The sequence below is a fragment of the Entamoeba histolytica genome, genomic scaffold (genome assembly GCF_000208925.1).
Source record: "Entamoeba histolytica HM-1:IMSS scf_1104750518849 genomic scaffold, whole genome shotgun sequence".
NCBI classification, from domain to species: Eukaryota; Evosea; order Mastigamoebida; family Endamoebidae; genus Entamoeba; species Entamoeba histolytica.
In genome coordinates, this window is record NW_001914934.1 from 39,364 (window position 1) to 61,550 (window position 22,187).

The window sequence follows — 22,187 nt, forward strand, 5'->3', positions numbered from 1 at the left end:
TTTAATTTTTAGGGTTTTCAAAAATTCTCTTTATTTTTATTTATGTTAAATATAACACTATTTGAATAGTAAAAAATATAAATGGATAAAAGCCAAACTAAATAGCAAATTATGTTTATTTGTCTATACCCAACTTGATGAGAAAAATAATTTTTGATAGGTGATGTAATCAATTAATGAATGAATATTATTGTTGTAGTATCAAGGGTTTAAGAATGATTGAATAGACTGAAAATGAGAATAAGTTAGTTAAAAATGGAGTTTGAAAAATAAAAATAAATTGTGCTAAAATAGTTAATTTTTGATTATAAAGTTTCAATGTTCCAATTGTATCAAATGGAACGTTCAGATTTAACCTTCCCCAAACTGATATTATCATTCTTAATCATTTTCATAAAGAATGTCACAATCTCAACATTATAAAGAATTAATAGAAAAAGCATATAAAAGAAAAATAGATAATTGTTTTCTTGTTCTTACTACACCTTCTCAGTTGAGACAAGAAGAAGAAATTGAAGAGGATGAGTCTATGTCTATGTTTTTTATTAGTTATACAGAAAGTCCAACTTTTCCATTAGTCATTCCAAAAGGATCTTCTCTAATTGCAAATATTGTACAATTTGATTAAATTTATTTATGTGATTCAGAAGTTTATATTAATTAATTTCTCTCTTAACTTTTCTAAACTTTAAGTATTTTCTGTTGTGCTTAATTTATTTTTATATTTTTTTAAAAATAAAACAATAATACTCCCTTTATAGAATGTATTTTATCTCCTAACCAAGATTCTTTCTTTTTTAATTGAATATAACACGTAACCTAAATGAATTTGAAGGAGCAAGTAATAATATTACTTCTCTCAAATAAAATTCTAATAAGAATGAATAGAAGTAATTACAACTTTAAGTTGAACATAACAGTAGTATTGATTTATCCTCTCTTTATTACTAAAACAAACACAATTAAAATATTCTATCATAATTCCATTATTTGTTATAATTTATATAACAACATATTTCTAAAATATAATATATATTTGATGAAATAAATATATGTTGATACAATTTATTGATTGTTTTCAAGTAAAAGTAATTATGAATATATAAATATTAGAATAAATTGTTTCCTAAACACTCTAAACCAATAAAACCTTCTATAATTCAAGCTAAGAAACTTCATTTTGGGTAACTCAAACAAAATAAATTAGTTATAACTCTTTTGTTATTGTCATATACTTCTTTAACAATAATTATTGTTAATAACACATATTAACTGAAATAATACAAATAACACCAATACCATTAAAGTATTTTTGTCATTATGTATCTATCAACTTAAAGAAATAACTATTTGAATAAAATGGAGTTGTAGTGAGACTTAAAAGTAACTGTCAAAATAAAACATTATACTAAGTTAATATAAAAGAGTAAATTATTTAATTTAAACAAGTTCTATTTCCTTTAATAATTCTTTTCTGTTATAATAGTTTTACTTATTGAATGGATTATAAATTATTTGGTTATATTAATAGTTTTGATTTTTAGAATATTAAGAATGGGATTGGGTAATACTATTTCAATTACATTCAGTTAGGTTGAGTTAGAGAATAAAAATATTAGTACAACACTTTTTCACAATATTAAGGTTATCAAATGAATATTTTTTTATGATTATACATAATTTTGATAATTTTTATTTAAAATTATTTGTTTTATATCTCTATCAAATTATTGAAATAGACGGATGAAATATTTATTTTCGTTCATTACTCTATAATCGTCTTCTTTCAAACAATGAGAAATTAAAAATAAATAATCTAAACTATAAGACGAACGACTCACTATAGAATAAATGTCAAACGTTTATTTAACAGTAACTATTACTTTTTTTAAATAACACATCTTAGTTATATCTGATTGAAACAAATGGGTAGATAATAAAAAAATATCTTTTAATTAAGAAAGTTAAATTTTTATAAAGAAAGGAAGTGGTTGTGTTTTCATAAAAAAATAATTTACTGTTAAAGCTTTTAAGAATAGGTAAATAAAAATAGTGAAGTGCATAATCATAATTAAGAAAAGGAAATACAAAAAAGAGTGTTAGAAAAATTAAAACCCTTTCAAATTATACAAAGTTATTTAACAATATTTGTTAAAACCAGATATAATCTTATTTCTTTGTACTATCATCAAAATCTAATTGCAAAACAACTTATTAGATGATCACTAATAGTTCATACAACAACATAAAAGAAAAATTGATGAACAGATATTCTCTACCAAAAAAGAGAAAAATCTTTAAGAAAAATGTAAAATTAATCAACAACACCCTCCTTCTTTTTTCTCTGGAGATGTTGTTTCAATGTTGATGCTCCCTGATGGAGTATTGTTTACTTCTTTCATAGATTGTACAACTTTAGTGGCAACATCTAAGAAAGCAGTATCAACTTGAGCACCAGTCTTAGCAGATGTTTCATACAAAGGAATATTACCGTTATTTTCACACCATTGTTTTACATCAGAAACAGATACAACGTGTTTGGATGGGTCTTCATCCATTTTGTTGACTAAAACAACAAAAGGGAAATCATTAGGATTAGTAACATTAGCACCATTGAGGAATTCTTTTTTCCAAGTATCAAGTGATTTGAAGGAAGCTTCATTTGTAACATCTAAAACTAAAAGACAACAATCACTACCACGGTAAAATGCAGCACCAAAACTCATGAACTTTTCATGTCCAGCTAATGAATTAATCATAACTCTAATCCTAAATTAAAAAAAAATAATAAAAACAAAAAGACACAAACCAGTGTCCCAAATTTGAAGTGTAGTAGCAGTTCCATTAATTGTAACTTCTTTTGTAAGAAAATCAGCTCCAATAGTTGCTTTATATTGTGCTGTAAATGTCTTTTCAATAAACTGATTCATGAGAGAAGACTTTCCAACTCCAGAATCACCAATGAGAATCATTTTTAACAGAACTTTCTTGTGATTTTTATTTGACATGTCTTTCTCTTTTTATCAGTTCATTTTTTTTAGTTCAGATTCGAGATTTTTCCCATTCATTCTTTTTAACTTAAAATATATTTGTGTAACACCAAACAACAAAATATTGTTATTTAATAAAACAAAAAAGAAATAAAGTATAAATAAAAGATAATTGACAATAATAACTATTAGTTTTTAATAATGTAAAGAATAAGAATGATAACTTACTATGAAACAAGAAAATCTTATGTACCAAATCAATACAACAAAAATTCATTTATAAAAAGGATTTAATTCTGTTTTTCATAGACAAGTTAATACTCAATTGATGTGAAATAAAAATGAATATTCAATTATATAAAATAAATTATATGATATTCTTCATCTTATTACTATTTATTACTTTCATTTATCAATTTTGTTTTATTGTTGAATAAAATAAACATCAACAAGATATAAACATACTAAATTTATTAAACTAATATACTTTAAATTAAATTTATTATCACTTTATTAAGTGAAAGATTATACCAATCATTAGATGATTACTTTATCTATTTATTCAATTATCTAAAATAGTTTATTTCAAATAATAATGTTATAACATTCATTTTATAAACATATTTAAAAAAAATATTGATGAACCATTTCTTTATTATATTAAATTTCTTTTTTACTTTTGTTAAGTCTAATACTTTTACTAATTTACTTATTGTTAGTCAATTTATTGATAATATTAGAATAAGCATTTTTATATATTTATATTTATTTTTGAATTTACAAATTAAAATATCAATTAGTCTATAATTATTGTTTTAATAGTTGTCTTATCTTCTATCACATTGGTTATGAATCATTAAATCATTATTATAAAATTATAATACTAATACTATTCTACTTATTTCTTATTAACAGTTATTTTTATTTTCAATATGACTTAGATTTATCAATAAACTAATATTTAAATGGTTGGTACATACTTCTTATAAATAAATTTATTATTTTATTATTTTATTCTATCATTAATTATAAAAAATAACATCCTTACAGTATTATATTACTAATACCCTCAATATCTTCTAACTCTGTTTATAAGTGTTTTAACTTCTTCATGAATTTTTTTCCAATACTGTTAGTTTTGTACTATGTTCTATCATTTTTTGTTTCTAATTTGTTTTGTTCTTCATCATTTATTTTGATATTATTTATATCTTCTTTGTGTCTACTTGTGAGATTTCACTCATTATGATAATATCTATTTCATTTCTTTAAACTGAACAAAAAAATATGATTGTCAGTTACCACAGTTTTTATGGTGATAATTCTTTATATAAAAATTATGTTATGTGAATACACTTAACACTTACTCACAATTATTCTTCTATATTAAAGATTTGTTGATTGGTATTAATTTACCTTCTTCTATGATGAGTTTTTTGTAGTTATTTTATTAAAAAACATAAAAATATCCTGAGAGAAGGAAACAAAATATAATTGCAACAAAAATTAATTATGATTTACTTATCATCATCACGTTTTTTGGACATTACAATCATAAGTTTAGCAAGGTACATAAACAAGTCAAAAGCGTCCACAAAGAGAGTCCAAGCAAGAATGAATGGGTCATCAACCCCAGCTTCAATTGCCCTAATAATTGAGTGAGTATCTATTATTAGGAATAGGATTGACATAATTACTGAAACTGACATAAAAATGTAAGCAGGAGTAAGTCCCCAAGAAAATACATACCAGATAGTTAAAGGAATATATACAATTGAAGAGATAATACCCATAAAAGTATATAACAATGTTAATTCTGTTGTGAGAAGAGAGACAATTGTAGTTGATACAAAAGCAAGAGTAGTAGCAAGTGCACAAAATACCATTTGACTACTATCAAGACCATGAGAAATACAAAATGCACCAGCACCAAATCCAGCTGTAAGAGCACTAAAAGACATTAAACAAACCTTTAACTTTGGAGATTGAGTACAACACATAACAATTGCTGGGAAAATTCCAATTAAAGAAATCAATGAACTCAAAACAACAGGAATATATAAACTTCCAACCAGCCCAAGAGCAAAGAGCACAAAGCAACATGAAACAATTAAATATGCCTGAGATAAAATCTTTGAAGTTTTAGCGTCTATTCTCATTTCAACTAACTTTTTAGATTAGATTTTTTTTTTATTATAAATTATTTTATATTATTATTATTATTATATTTTTACTTATTTTATGATTTAAAATTTCTTAAAAAATACTATTTTTATTATTTGGTGATGACTTTTCCTAAAACTTCGATTGAAATAAAATGACAAAATATGCTTCAATATTATTATTATAGTATTTATTTCTTATTTTTATTTTCTTCAGAAAAGAAGAATGTAAATCAGAAATAAACAAACATCAATACAAAAAAACAGTCATTGAATTATTATGGTTTATTTGATTATGAAATATGTTAATTAATAATATAAAGAATGAAGTAAGAATATTATGAAAGAATATCAAATGAAAATGATATAAATGAAATTATATAATAATAATATAATAATATAATAATAAAGAAATATTCATTAAACATAAAATAAGAAATAAAGAAATGACATTTATTTCAAATTGAAAGAAACAGTAACGAAGAAGATTAAAAGAATAAATAAACCAAAATAATTTTTATTCACAAAACAAGAAGAAAAACTAAATAATAAAAAAGAAAATACTCACTCAAAATAATGATATATATGAATTGAATAATCTCCATTACATATTGAATAAATGACAATTCTATTATCACTTATTTATTTCTACTTTTATCTTTTATTCAAATATTTATGTTTAACTTCAACTACTAAAATTCTTTTAAAAGTTATATTTTAGTTTTTTATTACCATTAATAAAGTAGTATAATTATAGTTTAATGATTCATAAGATAATTTTTGACTTAGTTATTATTCTTCATTACAATTTTTTACAGTATATTTTTTGGGTTTTATTATTTGTTCGAAATTGGATTGAATTTCATTTTAAATATTGTTTAATATCCAATTCATATAACTTTTAAAAAGTAATTAGTATTATTATTTCATTGCTTGATATTTATTCTTAACTTTTATATTATTTTAGCACTTCTGCCGTTATTAAATTCAAATTCTTAACAAACTTTAAAATAGTATTATATTTATTCCCATTTTTATTAAAAATTCAACAAATAAAAAAACTAACTTTTATCAAACAGAGTTTAAAATAACAAACACAAATTATTTTATTTTTATTCAAAAGAAAAAACAAAAAAGAATAACACACTATAAATATTATAAATATATTAATGTTTATAAAACAAAAAAAAAATCTAATAACAAAATTAAATAATGAAATTTTTGTAATTAAATTTTTTAATACAAACATCCACCATCAGTTAATACTGGTTCTTTCTCAAAGATAATATCATTTCCACAAGTCTCTTGTTTAGTAGCACCAGATGGGCAAGTAATAAATTGTGGATTAGCTTTTGTAGAAGTAGTAACCATAGTACATGCTCTTAATTCACTAAGATATTTACCACTACAAGTGAAATAAACAGCTCCTTCAACTCCAAGTTCTTTAGCAGCTAATTCTTTTAACCATGATTTTTTATATGATGTTTTTCCATCAGCAACAACTCCTGCAGCTTTGAAAACTTTCCAGAAATCATGATCATTTAACATTTTAATAGCTGTCATAGCATAATCTTTTGGTCCAGTAGCTCCATTATAAACATCACTTACACAAGTTCCATGTTTATCGTATTCATAATTGAAGAATTTACATTTTGAAAGAGAAGCCCAGTTGTATGATAATGCTTCCATAAATTCTGGATCATTTTCAATCATTTTAGAAACTTGAGCATCGGTGTATGGTGATTTACAACATGATGGATATCCACTAACAAAGTTTGGCCACCATCCATGAAGAGTAAATCCTGATTTAAGAGCCATAGTAGTTTTTGGTAAATCACAACACTTGCTATGACAGAATTGTCCTGGCCATGTTTCAACTAAAAGAAGATAATCATATGAAACAGCACAACTATTTGATGAACACATAGCAAAATCTTTATGAGAACATTTAGCGTTAACTAAAGCAAGAAGTAATACACACAATGAAATCATAAAATTGATATAAACAGTTAACGTTATTTAGTTTAAATATCTAAACGAAAAATTCGATAACATTCATTGTATTAAAACAGAAAAAATTCGTATTTTCTTTCTCCTTCTTTTTTTCTTTATTTTTGTAAAGTTACTTTTCTTTTTTATTTGATTTTTCTTGTATTTTGACTTGTTTTATATTTTTTTATTTTAAGAAGAAATTATTTGTTTTTAAAAACAAATAACTTCTTTTCTTAATAAATTATTATTCACAAACTAAGAAAAATTGTATTGATGAATCAAGAAGAAAAGAAACCTTTTAAAACAAGAGAAGATGAACGTGATAAGATTTATAGAGAGAAACAACGATTTGGTGATCCTATGAGACAGATGTTTAAAAAAAGAAAAGAAAAAGAATTAAAGAAAGGAATTGAAGAAAAAGCACAAGAAATGAATGAAATAAAGGAAGGGATGAAAGAAACAACCATAAAGCAACGACCAAAATACCAAGGGAAATTTCCACAAAATAGATTTGGAATTGCACCTGATTATAAGTGGGATGGGATTGATAGAGGGAATGGATTTGAAATGAAATACTTTGCACAAGTGAATAAGAAAATCATTCAAAAGAGGAAAGAAGATATTAATGATGTTGTAGATTGGTGAATGAAGGCTTTTAATTAAGAAGTAATAAATAGAGAATAATTTTATATGTTTTAGATTAAAAATACCATAATAATAAGAAAAGAAATAATAAAATTAATTTGAAATAATGAGAAAGAAGGAAATAGGTCAAGAGAAACGTGTTAGTTGAATTGATAGCAATTTACCTGTCAAAATTTCTCGAGAGTAATAGAAATATTTTAAGGTAATAATAAGAAGAATAATATGACTGTATTCTGCAAACACTTTAAAATATCACATATTTTTTTGTTATTGTTTTAATTTTCATTCTATTACAAAATAAATAAAAAACAATGAATAAAGATTATAAAAATTGTGTTTAATTAAAACAAAGTTCATAGATTCTTTCGATAAGTGATTACCAATATGGACACCATCCTTGATATGACTGACTAAGATTCTCATTTGATGTTGCTTCTCTTATCAACCTATCCACTTGGTCATGGACATTTAACTCTTCATTTCCAAAATCTTTTCCAGTTAATTTTTCTAATACTCTTCTCATAACAGAAACAGCTTTAGATTTCATAACATAATTTTCACCTTGACTTTCTTTATTCATTTTATCATCTTCATCTTCAACATCCTTACCACCAAGTAGTCTGACAATTAATGGGTCATATACAAATGCTTCTAAAACAGCCATTAAACTGTCTTTATTCTCTCGTAATACTGCCATCACATTTTCGCATGTAATTCTGAATGTACCTTCTACTCCACTAACATCCATAGCATTAACAATCATTCTAGTTAATCTAAATGGAATCTTTTCTGGGAATTTCTCACGATGAATAGCAACTTCAAAACAATCACCAAAATCAATATGAACCACATTTCCAGTAAATCGTTGTAACATTAGATTAGATGGATGTCTATCACCAAGACCAAGAATATAACCAACCATTGACATTAAAGCAACACTTCTAGTGAAATTAGTTCTTCTATCAATCCAAGATTCTGAAGAAGAACTTTTTAGCCATAAAATATTTGCTAAATCCATTCCTGAAGATTCAGCTAAAACTTTTTCAAAAACTTCAACCTTTTGTAAAAATGGAAGGTCATCAAACCTAGGACATATTTTATTTATTAATCTTTTCTCAAAATCAACTGGAATATTATGACTTTCTCTATACTCTTTTATTAGTTGATGTAATGTATCACTATGAGGTACCCATCCAATTAATCCACTCATTGTACTTAATGGAATAACATCATAACATGTAATGAACAAATGATGTGTAGAAGTAATAGAATTACTTGCTAATAAATCATTAACTAATCCAAATAATTGCATAACACGTTCATCTTGTCTTAAATCTTCATGTCCTTTTAAACAATATTTATATTCTTTTCCATTAGATCCAACAATTGTAAGTTTTCTTGGTCGTTGTTTAGATGGAATAATATTAAGAACTGGTGCAATGGATTTAATTCTAATAATATTATTAACATTTTGTGCTTTATATGTTCCTGGTACTGCAATATCAAGATCATGTGCTTCCATTAGTCTTGGTGAGACATGAGGTAATTCTAATACTGCAACAGCATTAATAGATTTATGAATTCGTTTGTAAATTCTAAAGAAAATTTCCCATGCACCTTCTATATCATGGTCTTTTTCTGATGCTCTTTTTCCTTTGTTTTTAAATCTTATACAAAGTTCAAATGCATCTCTAAGATCTTTTCCATACGATTGTAAAAATCCTCTTTCATTTTGTGTTTCTCCTCCTTTTTCTAATCGATCATATAATGGTTGTAAAATTGCCATCATTCCATCAAATGAATGATTAACATAAAACTCTTTTGATGCTTCTTCAAGTGCTTCATGCCATGCCTCATGCCATAAAATAGCAATACGAACAAGTTCTTCACTTACAAGTAATGCTTGTTCAACAAGATGTCCAGAATCTGTTCTAATCTTTTCAATAACAGACATAGCAGTCTTTCTTCTATCATATGAAGGTGATTTAGATGCAACAGTTAATGGATAGACAAGTGCTTGTGGATGTTTTTTACCAATAGTAGTTAATAAATCTGTCATTACTCTTTTAACAGCTGGTACATTCGATTGAATACGAGCAATAATCTGTGGAATAACATGTAACCAAATATCAACAGGAAGAGCACGAATACCTTCAACAATAGCTTCTTCTACTTCTTGATATTTTCCATATTTAAATAAAATAGTTAAAAGTCTAAGAGTGTCTTGTAAAGTTTGATTATTTTTAGTTAAAATAAGTGATTTTACAAATGCTTCAATACTAACTTTAAGATAATCTACTAATGTTTCTTCATTATAATTTTCATCTAATTCAATATATGAAACAATTTCAAAATTAATTAATGCCCAATGATGCCAATATTTATAACTTTCAGGATCATATTGTATTGTACTATGATAATACATTAAAATATTAGGTATAGTTTCATAATTAAATGCATTACTATTTTGTGCAATATATAAATTCCATTCACCTAATTTTGAACATACAACTGCTTTTAGATTTAAATCATCTCCTCTTCTTTCTTCAATAATATCTGCAAAATTTTGTAATACATTTAATAATCTCTTTTTTTCTTCAAGGTCTTTAGCTCCTTTCCATTGTAATTTAAGATATTGAACTCCAATACGAAGTTTACTTGGTTGTAATTCTTCAAGATGATTTTCAATATTAATTCCAGCTAATCTATCAAGAGTTTTCATTGCTAATTTATATTTTCCACTTTTATAACATAATCCTGTAAATTTAATCCATGACTCACTATTTTCTGTTTCTGTTAATACAAAACTTCTTATTTTTAATAATTTTTGCCAAATACTTACATCAGCTTTAGCATTTATTAATTTTTCACTCCATGCTGATTTTAAAATACTTTTAGCATCTTGATTATATAATCCTTCTTTACATGCAATAACTTCTTCTAATTCTGCTAACATTTGTGCTTTAGCAATAGTAGAATATGATCTTTCATATACTTCACCAACTAATGAACTTAATTCGGCATCTAATGCAATTCTTTGTTGATTAATAAGTGCTTTAGCTTCTTCAAATTCTTCATTATGAATACAATTAATACTTTTAAAGAAATCATTTTCAAAATTACTTTCAGTCATTTCACTAACAATAGAATCAAATTCATTCCAATCATCTAAATACCATAATGCTGCTGCATATAATGATCTTGCACTTGATATTGCTTTTTTATCTCCAATTTTCCATAATGTTTTTGCTGTTGTATCAAGAGATTCCCAATCTCCAAGTTCATGTAAACAATTTAATTTACCAACAAGAAGTTCTGGATTATTAATATCTTCTTGTAATTTTCTTTCATAAATACTTAATGCTTGTTGCCATCTTCCTAATTTTTCATACCATGTTTGATTTAATTCTGTATCATTATTTTGAACTTGTTTAATTTGTTTAGTATATTCAATTAACCCAGCAGCTGCATCATAATTTTGTAATTGATTATTTAATCCAATAAGTTCTTCAATCAAATTAATATTAGCATTTTCAAGAAATTCTTGTTCTTTATAATGTAATGCTTTAGCATATGCATTACATTTCTTTGAATAATCCCCAAGTGATTTAATAGGAACTTTAATTCCTTCTCTTTCCATAAATTCACATAAATTTAATATTGTTTGAATAATTTCATGTGGAGTATTATTATTTTCTAATACTTTTATTAAACAATTAGTTAATCTTTGTGAATTATCTGTTGAGTCTTGCCACATTGATAAAAATGCATAATTAAACAAATCTCTTGCTAATGGAAAATGATCTGTTGATAATAAGTGACAATAACATAATGACTGACTTGGACTTTCTTTTAAAAATACCATAGCAATTTGTCTAAACCAATCAAACCAATCTTCTTTACTTCTTCTTTGTCTATATGTTTCCCATACTGCAATTACTTTATTTATATCTGCATTAGGTTTAATTGTTGTATCTTGATTAAAACTTGTAACTTGTGCATGAAGATCTTCTGATATTGTAACATTTTGTCCTTCATTTTCATCTATTGGTAATACAAGTCCATCAGGTGTGTCTTGAAGTTTTATTGTTAATGATTCATATCGTTGATTATTATATTTTGGACAATATTTATTTAATGCAAATTTAATTGTTGGGGCATAAACTAAAAATCTTTTACCAAGACCATCTGCTATACTACAAAATACATCCATAGTTGCATCTCTTAATATTTCATTTTGTAATAATCTAGTTAATGGAAGAACTAACCGACTAATAAATTCTTCTGCATTAACATATTGTAAAAATTTATATAAAGCTTTTAATGTAGGAAGAACAATACTCCAATGGACTTGTTCATTAACAAGATCACTAATACTTGGAATAACTAAATGAAGATAATCTTCAAAATCAATATGTTCAGCTAATATAACAATAGAATTAATAATTCTTTCAAATACTAAACTATTTTGTTCAAATACATATTTATTTAGTTCTGATATAATTAATGAAAGCATTTGAGGCATATATTGTTTAAATTCATCATGCATAACTTTAGCAATTTCACATACTAATTGTAATATTGGTAATACTGTAGTATCATCCCAACATTCTTGAATTAATGTAAATATTTCTGGAAGATATTCTCTAATATTTTTTTCTATAAGATACATAATATCAGCTAATCCTTTAATTAATGCTGGTCTTACACTAATAGTACATGTTTTAAATAATTTTAAATATAATGATAATATTTGTGGAATATATGGTAATGTTTTTCTATTTAAATAACAAATAACTTTAACAAATGTTTTTACTGTTTGTTCATGTCCAGAAACAAGATTATTATCTCTTAAAATATTAAGTAATAATCCAATTACTGTCATTGCATAAAATTCTTCTGTTCCTGCTTGTGAAATAGGTAATAATGATTCTACTGTTTCTGCATCATCATTTTGGTTTGCTCCTTCTGTTTCTGTTAATAATTTATATTTATATGGATCAATTGCTCCAATAATTCCAAATACTTTTATTAATTCTATTTTAATGTCTTGATTTCTTTCATTACTAGCAAGTTCAATTAATAATCCAAGTAATTCAGGATAATCATAATATGGTTGTACAACATATCCAATACTTCTTACTAACTTTCCTAATGCAATTAATGCTGACTCTCTTCTAAGACTTTTCTTTTGTGAATTTCCTTTATCTTGTAATACACTAATTATGCATTTCATTAATCCTGGTGTATATTGACTACTATCACTTCCAATTGTTGTTAAATCTCCAATAATATTTAATATATAAATACATATTGTACTATGTGATTTATTTATTGCTTCTTCTAATTTTGGTAATAAAATATTTAATAATGGTTCAACATATGGTTTAGTTAATTTACCTGATGATTTGACTAATTGACCCATTAACAAAGTTACTTGTTCATCAGTCTTCAAATCATTAATAAATTGTAATTGTGTTAATAACCGAATAATAGTTTTTCTAAATAATGGCATAACAAATGCAGGATTATAATGTGTTAATCTTCCTATAATTTTAATAGCATATTCTCTAACTTTTAAATTCTCATCATTTAAAACAACAAAAAGTGTTTGAACATTTCTTGATTGTGCAAGAAAACTATCAAATCGTTCATCTAATAATTTCATTATTGTTATTCTAATTTCACTTTCTGGATCACTTAATCCATGGTCAAGCAATTTCTCTAATACTTCTGTTACATCAAGTGTAGAAATAAATTTTTTTGTTGTGTCAATTGGTGGAAGAAGTACTTGTGTTAACATTGCAGCTTCTTGACGTATTTTCTTTGTTTCATTATCTATATATTTCATTGTACATTCTTTAACTACTGGTACAATATTATGTTTAAATTTAAATGAATGTAATGTATCAAGTGCTAATATGATTTGATCATCTCCTTCTACTGTTGGTACAATAGTTCTATTAAACATTTTTAAATGTTCAGGTGCACCAAATGGAATAAATGCTTTTCCTAATAACACACCACAAATAACATCTAATAATAATTTTTGTGTTTGAAGACGATATGTAGGATTATTATATATAATACAACTTTGATTAATTAATGATACTAATGGTGTTGATAATCCTAATTCTAATAATGTTGGAAATGTTTTATGAATTAATGCAAATACTCGTGGTACTGGAATATTGATAATAAATTGTTCCATACAATACATTATTGAATTTAATATTTCTGCTTTTTTTTCTTTAGAATTAATAATTTCTCTCATTTTTGCATATACTTGTTCTACAAATGCATACATTTCATATTTAATTTCTCGTGTAATATCTCCAATAACTGTAAATACAATACTTTTATCACTAAATGATTTTATTGAATTAATTAAATAATTCATTATTCCATTAAATGGTTCTTCACATTTAATTCTTGTTAATTCATCATGTTCAAATTGTGCAAAATCTGCAATACTTTTTCTATCTTTTTGAAAACTTTCTATAACTTCTTCATTTTTTGGTGCAAATGAATCACAATCAAATTGTGCAAAATATGGTAATGATGTAATAACAGTTTTTCTAATAACCATAGACTTATGTTCTTTTACATTTAAAAACATTTGTAATACTTCATTATATTTAGGCTTCATATATTCTTTACAATTTCTTAATAAACTTACCATTAATAATAATGCTCCATGTTGAAGATCTGCTGAATTCGTTTGCTTTAAATATACTACTGCTTGTTTATATAATGCTTCTGGATCAAAATTATTTGATTCTTTTGATGTAAATAAATTAAATAATATACTTAATGCTTTTTGTGACTCTGTTCTTGCATTAATACTTCTATCATATAATCCTTTAAGTAAACTTTCTATTATTTTATTCTGATTCATAAAACAAATAACTTGATTATTTAATCCAATTTGTTGCATAATCAATGCTCCATTAACTTTTGGTTCTCTCTATCATATTAATATTATTCTTTTAAAATAAATAATTCATTATTATTTAAAATAACAAACTTCTAAATAACTATTAGCAATGTCTAATTCTTTCTCTACTAAATCATGTGGTCCTAATCGAATAATTTTTCCTAATACTACAGATGCATTTCGAATAACATTTTGATTATTTGATTTCATAATACAATCAATTATATCTTTGGCATTAGTTCGAGGATATGAATCATCAATATCAGAAGTAATAAAGAAATCAATAAGATTAATTACTGCACTATGTTGTTTTTCATTTACCTCTGGTTTTTTAAGGACTGCTAAAAGGTCTGAAGATATTTCATTGATAAATGTAGATACTCCATCTCCTTGAAGATCTCTTACTACTATAAGTACAAAATCATGAAGTTTCTTTGTTATAATGTCGTTTTGTGTTTGACTCGTCTCTGATACAAGCTCATTAAATAATGACATAAATTTATCAGACCACTTCATCTGAGTAGTCATTTTTGCTATTCTTGATTTTTTAGTTTTTCTTATTATTTTTTATTTTTTTATGTTTCAGGAAATAATAAAAATATTTTGAAGTTTTTTTTTTTGTTTTCTTTTTAAATTTTGATATTCATCTTTCTCATAATAACTCATTACCAATTCTTTATTTTTTTTTTGATAAAAGTAATATATGTCATCTTAAAATAATAACTGACAATGCAACTTGAAGAGATTGGTAAAAAATTTTCTATTAGCCAAAGTATTATGAAAATGGCTAAAAAATTACAACAAAACGAACAAGTAACATTTTTTATTGAAAATGAATTACTCTATGGCTCTTTGTTATTAGATCATTCTTCTGTCCTTATCATTTCCTTCTCTAAACAGAAAGAGAATATGTTCAGGGTTGTAACTGAAACACCTTTTCAGAAACATCCTTTACTTTCAAATGATGGATATATTAAACCAGGAAAATTATGGAAGTTCACTGACCTTTGTACTTCAGTTATTGATTTTAAAAATGTATTTTCTCACATTCCTTTGAATTATAATGAGCTGAAACAACAGATTGAATCCCTTCAAGACAAATTTCTAGCTCAACAAATTTCAGAATCTCAACTCAAACGAGAAGTTTCTAAGATTGAAAGTCAATGCGAATATTTACATAATGACACTTATCAAAGACTTGACTCCCTGAAAAAAGAAAGAACAGAAAAACAAATAACAATGGTTACAAATGTAATAAACAAATTAATTATAGAAGGTAAAATGACAGAAGAAGAAAAAACAATCTTCCTTGGAATATTAAAAAGTAAATGATGTTTAATTTTTTTTTATTTCTCTTTATCTTTGTTTTTAGAGAGGTTTTAAATAATTCAAAATGAATAAAAAATGTTATTTATATCAAGTTTTGGTTGATTTTTTTCTTATTTCCTTTTATTAAGAGAACACGTCATCAAAAAAGAAGAAACATAAAATAAAATAGGTAATAAAAAGAAGAAATTGACAAGTGTAGAAAGTAAAAAGGATGTTGTAATGAAATACTACAAAGAAAAAAGATCTCGTGGAATATTCATTTTCAAAAAAGTTAAAATTCCATTTGATTCTATCATATATAGAAACGAGAAAAAACTTAAAAATTATTATTTGAATAATTTTATGATTATATTATTATTACTTGCTTCATATTTACTTTCTTTTGCTCAAGCAAAAAAAGGACTTGACATTCATTTATTTGATGTTGGACAAGCAGATGCTCAGTTAATTGTTTTTCCATCAGGATATTCAATTTTAGTTGATGCTGGAGAGAAGAAGACAGGATCAATGAATTGTAAAATGATTGCTGAAAGAATTAAAGCAATTCTTGGAAAGAGTCATGTTGATGTAGCTGTGTTAACACATCTTCATTTAGATCATGTAGGAATGCCATTTACTAATGGATTTTGGTATTTAATGGAAAAAGCAGGAATTACTTTTGGTAAATTTATTGATAGAGATGCAGGTGTAATAAAGAGTAGAGTCACTCAATGTACTGGTCTTAATTCAGAAGATGTAGATTGGCATAATGTTGGAACTTATTCTTCAACAGCTTTAAAATGGTTATGTTATGCTACTAATTCAAATATTAAAAATGCAATGACTGGTATTAGAGAAATTGCAGTTCCATGTAGTAATCAAATTAATCCTCCAGATGAAGGTGCTTCAGTAGAAATTGTAATTAGTGATGCTCTTGGAGTTAATTCTGATGGAAAGCCATTAGCTGCTGATTATCATGATCAAAATGACGTTCCAAGTGAAAATGATTATTCTATTTCTTTAAGAATTCAATTAGGAGATTTTGTTTATTCTACTTCTGGTGATTTAGATGGACAAGACAATAGTTCTAGATTTGGTTATCTTTATCATAATGTAGAATCTTCATATAAAGATGTTGTTGGAGAAGTAGATTTATATAAGGCTAATCATCATGGATCAGAACATTCTAATAATGCTGAATGGTTAGGAGTTCTTAAACCAACAGTTTCATTAATTTCATGTGGTCATGGTAATCTTTATAAACATCCAACTGAACCAGCTGTTTCTTTAATGAATAAATATTCAAAGAAGATTTATCTAACTGAAGATTGTAATGCTGCAGTTACTGATAAATTTGATAAAATTGTAATTGTTGGAAATGAAATAATTGTTCATTACCCAGTAGATGGATCTACATTTACTGTTACTGACCTTAATAACACTTTCAAACATTCATATAATGTGAAGAAAAATAAACCACAAAGAAAAGCATGTGGTGTTATTTAAATTATAAAGGGTAACTTTAACTTAAGAATTTGTAATTACAATTCTTCTTTTGCTTAAACTCATTAATACTAAGTTTTTTTAATTTTCTTATTTTATGTTCTTTCTTTTTTCAATTATTATTTATTTTTGTTTAAAAAGACTATTATTTTCATTGGATAACAAACAATTTTCTTTGTCTCAAACGAGTTAATAATAGATAAACTTTTGTTTATTCTTCTAAATATTTGTTAGTCCTTAAATTATTAATGTGAATTAACTAATCTTGGGAGAAGAATATTCTTCTAGAAATACTTATTCTTTTAATATTCTGACACTTTTTGTGTTGATAAATTGTCTTATAATGAGCATAAGAAAGAAGTAAGATATTTTTTTTTCTTTGAACAAAAGGAGTAATGTTAAATTCAATTTATGACTAAAAGTTCATTTATGTTACTGTGATGAGAGAAAATTCAATTCAGAAGAAAACTCAAATAATATGTTTAATACAAAAAATAAAAGAATTGGAAAGACTTAAATTATTGCTGAACTAACTAGAAACAGATTATCACAAAATTGAGTTATGTCAACAACTGGAATTTGTTTATTTATCATATTTAAACCATCTTTAATAAAAAATTAAACACTTATCAATCAAATGAGAGCATTTCTTATTGTCTTATTAATTTCTTTTGCAGTTGCTGGACCAATTGTTTGCAACCTTTGTATTGGACTTGTTAATACCCTTGATGGCCTTATCGTAAATAAAGGTGCTGATAGAGTAAAAAATTATATTGATGATCTTTGTGGTAAGGCTGATGGATTTATTGCTCAGCTCTGTGAAAAACTTCTTTCATTTGGACTTGATAAACTTATTGATCTTATTCAAAGTAAAGTAGATCCTAATGCAATTTGTGCTCAAATGAATGCTTGCTAATCATTTGAATTGATTAATTCATTCCTTGTACTAATGTTTTTTTTAATTTAATAATGATATCTGTTAAGAATAAAATACTTTTTATATATTTATTTCTTTCTTAATTTGATTTAGAGTGTATTAATATTCTTTTATTCTTAAAAAATAATTATATTTATTTGCTATCTAATATATGTGTAATAATAAATATATTATTAATTGATAATTTAAAGTAAATTAATTTTAATTAAAGAATGTGAATGGTTATATAGCAGATATGGTTAATTTATATAAACAAATATAAATTCAATTATACTATTATCTTATCATTCATCAAAGTTTTAATATGATGATAGAATAGATTACATTTTTAATAAATTAATAAAGATTATAATATATTTGTTTAAATAATAAAAAATAAAAGAAAGATAATAGTTATACTTTATACTAGTCTAATATAAAATATATTTAATATATATTATTACATTTGTTCTAGTATGACTCATTTAATAAACTTCATAAAGACTCACATTTAAACTTAAAAAAAAACTGTACTAGAACAATTACAAAGAATTTAAAAATATAATGAATATAAAGAATCTAATATTATTATAACCCATTAATACAATTCACAATAAAATACTTATTAAGTTATATTAATAGGTGATTAAAATACATTTCAAATGAAACTTATTCAATTTAAAAATAACAAAAAAATAATTTATTTATTAATGACAGTAAACATAATGAAATTATCATTATCTATAACTAAAATAAGATTGGTCTATTTCAATAATAAAAGGATTATCCAATCTCTAGAAAAGAACTAATATAAGGATAACAATTAATATAATTTAAAATAACTAACATTAAACATTTAAAGAAGAATTTAAAAAAATAAATGAAAAATTCACTTATTCAGTCTTTAACACTATTACTTTATTTATTCATTGTTGGTTTTGGAGGTGTGTTTTTAAATATAACAAAAAAATAATTTGTGTTAAAGAATATTACAAAGAAATGAAAATAATAATTTCTTTGTTACAAATCAATTATTTTTATTATAACAATTTTCATGTTGATAAAATTGTGTTATTAAAAAATAATAAAGAAATAATTAAAATATGATACAAAACAAATTCATAAAGAGATAAAAATAACTAAAAAGAATAATTTAAGAATTAGAAAAAAACTAAACCCCAAAGCACAGTAGAACTTGAAAGGGTTTTGTCAAATTGCAGGTTGATGTCTGGAAAGGCCAATAAGCAAAAGCAAGCAAAACAAACCAACCCACTTATCGTTGCCAATAAGAAGGTGTTTGGAAAAGGTAATGTAGCTCATCCACGTGATTTGACTAGATATGTTAAATATCCATTATATGTCAGAATTCAAAAGGAAAAGAGATTATTAATGAAAAGATTAAAGACCCCACCAGCAGTCAATATCTTTGCCAATCATACTCTTGACAAAACTAATGCTACTCAATTATTCAAGATTCTTGATCATATTAAACCAGAAGAAAGAGCTGCTAAATTACAAAGAATTAGAGCTGCTGCTAAAGAATTAGCTGAAAAAACACAAAAAGGAGAAAAAGCTACTGCTTCAAAGAAAACTGAAAAACCAGCTACTCTTAGTTATGGTATTAATAATGTTGTTAGATTAATCGAAAGAAAACAAGCTAAATTAGTTGTTATTGCTCATGATGTTGAACCATTAGAAATGGTTGTTTATCTTCCATACCTTTGCAAGAAATTACAAGTTCCATACTGCATTGTTAAAGGAAAGGCTAGACTTGGACAATTAATTCACAGATCAACCGCTGCAGTTGTTGCTGTTACTGAAATTAAGAAAGAAGATAAAGCAGCATTTGAATCACTTGTTCAAAATGTCAAATCTATCTACTTCGAGAATGCTCATATGTACAGAGAATTCGGTGGTAGAATTAATGGATTTAAACACAATGAAAAACAAAAGAAGATTCAAAGTAAACTTAATAAAGATCTTGCTGATAAAGCTAAACAACAAGCTGCTTTAACTGTTACCACTGCTGTAGAAGAAAAAGCTGCTCCAGTTGCTGAAGAAAAGAAGGCTGACAAGACTGCTTAAGTTTAATGGGTTGTTCTATGGCTTCGCTTATTGAAATTTTTAAATTTGATTTTCTTTTTTTTTTCATGATTTATGTAGAATATAAAAATAACAAAAATCTTACAAACCCTTTAATACAATTTTAAAAATGTTATTTTAGAACTTACAAATAAAAAAATTTAAATTAAAGAAGATGGGAAACATCACATTAGAAACAGAGAAGGGAATTGCTGTAAGTGTTATATCAATTTCTAGTGTACTAACATCAGTATTATTATTATATTTTATATGTACTGTGATATTACAATATTGTAAAAGATGTAAAAAAACTAAACAGTATAAATTTTTAGTACAACCTCCATATATAACACCTAGAAGAATTTGTCATTTCGGCATTTTTTGTTATGTACTTTGTCAAATTAATTTTATTGCATGGGAAATATATTATTATTCTTTTACATTATTAACATATAATTTTAATTCTTTAATTTATATTCATTGGTATGAAATGTCAAATTTATTAGATACAACAACTTTTGGATTAATGATTATGCTTACAGTAATTGCATTGTTTGTTATATTAATATAATAGTTAATTATCAAAAGTAAAATTACATTATTTATTGTTGTAGGAGATTACAATTAGGAAGTATGGTTACACAAGAAAAAAGTATTTTATTAAAAATATTTGATATTTCTTGGACTCTTGGGATAGCAACATTATTAATAGATTCATTAGTTCATTTTGTTTCATTAATATATATTATGTTTATTCCATCTGATTTATTCTATGATTTATTTGAAGTTTATTTTAAGATTAGAACAATATATACCAACGCAGGATTATTCTTTGTCTTGTTTTTTGTTTTATTGTGTTTTGTATTAATGTTAGTTTTTATGTATCGTATTTTTCGTGTTTATAATGCTCGTGAATCAAGAGAAATTAAGATAAGAACAAGTATTTGTGGAGGGTTAATAGCCCTTTGTATTTTATTACGTTTTTGTATGTGTTTTACTCATGTTGTTCAATACTTTAATGAATTTTCAACTCCACGTGAAGAGAAAAAACCAGGAGATGAATCTCATTTCTTAATTGGCTGGGCTGATATTCCTCTTATTATTGGACTTAAATTTTTACCTTCCTTTTTAATTATATTGATGATGAATAAACCACAGTTATGTTAACTGATTTAATTGATTTGTTTCTCTTCTCAAATAAAAACAAAACCACTGTTTTAGACTTTTTTCTATTCATTGTACTTCTTAAATTTTTAAATTAATAAACAATCGTAAGTTCAAAAAAGAATAAACAATCAAAGCATTTATAGTACTTTTTATTATTTCAAGATATATATGTTCACTAGTTTCAAAGAGTTATGCTTTATTCAATTATTCTAAGTTTGAAGAATATGTTATTTAAAACCTCATTTTATTATTTATTTTTTAAATGGAGTTTTCTTTCTTTTATTCACAATAAATAAACAAAATATTAAAATGAAATATATTGAAGATAACAAGGGAATAGAAATGCCATAACTTCAAATAGAGTAGTTTTTCATTTATATTATCTTGATGACTGAAAGAGTATCCAATAAATAGAAAAGAATGAAAAAAATAAAGGATGCAAATTTTATTTCAACAAATAAAAAAGCGCAAAATTTAATGATGCA

General features: G+C 24.7%; 10 protein-coding genes across 10 annotated transcripts; 6 read left to right on the forward strand and 4 right to left on the reverse strand.

The window, feature by feature from the left end:
• Positions 1 to 2,295: 2,295 nt before the first annotated feature.
• EHI_169280 (Rab family GTPase) lies at positions 2,296 to 3,008 on the reverse strand (the record flags this gene model as incomplete). Its single annotated transcript, XM_646110.2, has 2 exons — positions 2,296 to 2,743; positions 2,810 to 3,008. The coding sequence occupies 2 exons, from the start codon at positions 3,006 to 3,008 to the stop codon at positions 2,319 to 2,321; spliced, it is 624 nt and encodes a 207-aa protein (XP_651202.1). The 3' UTR covers positions 2,296 to 2,318.
• A 1,474-nt stretch (positions 3,009 to 4,482) lies between these two features.
• Positions 4,483 to 5,149, reverse strand: EHI_169290 (Bax inhibitor, putative; the record flags this gene model as incomplete). Its single annotated transcript, XM_646111.2, has 1 exon — positions 4,483 to 5,149. The coding sequence occupies one exon, from the start codon at positions 5,147 to 5,149 to the stop codon at positions 4,508 to 4,510; it is 642 nt and encodes a 213-aa protein (XP_651203.1). The 3' UTR covers positions 4,483 to 4,507.
• Positions 5,150 to 6,388: 1,239 nt separating this feature from the next.
• On the reverse strand, positions 6,389 to 7,144 carry EHI_169300 (ribonuclease, putative; the record flags this gene model as incomplete). Its single annotated transcript, XM_646112.1, has 1 exon — positions 6,389 to 7,144. One exon carries the CDS (start codon positions 7,142 to 7,144, stop codon positions 6,389 to 6,391), a length of 756 nt encoding a protein of 251 aa, XP_651204.1.
• A 273-nt stretch (positions 7,145 to 7,417) lies between these two features.
• Positions 7,418 to 7,789, forward strand: EHI_169310 (uncharacterized protein; the record flags this gene model as incomplete). Its single annotated transcript, XM_646113.1, has 1 exon — positions 7,418 to 7,789. One exon carries the CDS (start codon positions 7,418 to 7,420, stop codon positions 7,787 to 7,789), a length of 372 nt encoding a protein of 123 aa, XP_651205.1.
• Positions 7,790 to 8,165: 376 nt separating this feature from the next.
• Positions 8,166 to 15,254, reverse strand: EHI_169320 (phosphatidylinositol3-kinaseTor2, putative; the record flags this gene model as incomplete). Its single annotated transcript, XM_646114.2, has 2 exons — positions 8,166 to 14,756; positions 14,817 to 15,254. 2 exons carry the CDS (start codon positions 15,252 to 15,254, stop codon positions 8,166 to 8,168), a joined length of 7,029 nt encoding a protein of 2,342 aa, XP_651206.2.
• Positions 15,255 to 15,455: 201 nt separating this feature from the next.
• On the forward strand, positions 15,456 to 16,058 carry EHI_169330 (uncharacterized protein; the record flags this gene model as incomplete). Its single annotated transcript, XM_001913691.1, has 1 exon — positions 15,456 to 16,058. One exon carries the CDS (start codon positions 15,456 to 15,458, stop codon positions 16,056 to 16,058), a length of 603 nt encoding a protein of 200 aa, XP_001913726.1.
• A 339-nt stretch (positions 16,059 to 16,397) lies between these two features.
• On the forward strand, positions 16,398 to 17,540 carry EHI_169340 (competence protein ComEC, putative; the record flags this gene model as incomplete). Its single annotated transcript, XM_650745.2, has 1 exon — positions 16,398 to 17,540. The coding sequence occupies one exon, from the start codon at positions 16,398 to 16,400 to the stop codon at positions 17,538 to 17,540; it is 1,143 nt and encodes a 380-aa protein (XP_655837.2).
• Positions 17,541 to 18,174: 634 nt separating this feature from the next.
• EHI_169350 (nonpathogenic pore-forming peptide precursor, putative) lies at positions 18,175 to 18,453 on the forward strand (the record flags this gene model as incomplete). Its single annotated transcript, XM_650744.1, has 1 exon — positions 18,175 to 18,453. The coding sequence occupies one exon, from the start codon at positions 18,175 to 18,177 to the stop codon at positions 18,451 to 18,453; it is 279 nt and encodes a 92-aa protein (XP_655836.1).
• Positions 18,454 to 19,677: 1,224 nt separating this feature from the next.
• On the forward strand, positions 19,678 to 20,586 carry EHI_169360 (60S ribosomal protein L7a, putative; the record flags this gene model as incomplete). Its single annotated transcript, XM_644983.2, has 1 exon — positions 19,678 to 20,586. The coding sequence occupies one exon, from the start codon at positions 19,678 to 19,680 to the stop codon at positions 20,536 to 20,538; it is 861 nt and encodes a 286-aa protein (XP_650075.1). The 3' UTR covers positions 20,539 to 20,586.
• Positions 20,587 to 20,710: 124 nt separating this feature from the next.
• Positions 20,711 to 21,702, forward strand: EHI_169370 (uncharacterized protein; the record flags this gene model as incomplete). Its single annotated transcript, XM_650742.1, has 2 exons — positions 20,711 to 21,087; positions 21,150 to 21,702. 2 exons carry the CDS (start codon positions 20,711 to 20,713, stop codon positions 21,700 to 21,702), a joined length of 930 nt encoding a protein of 309 aa, XP_655834.1.
• Between the last annotated feature and the right edge of the window lie 485 nt (positions 21,703 to 22,187).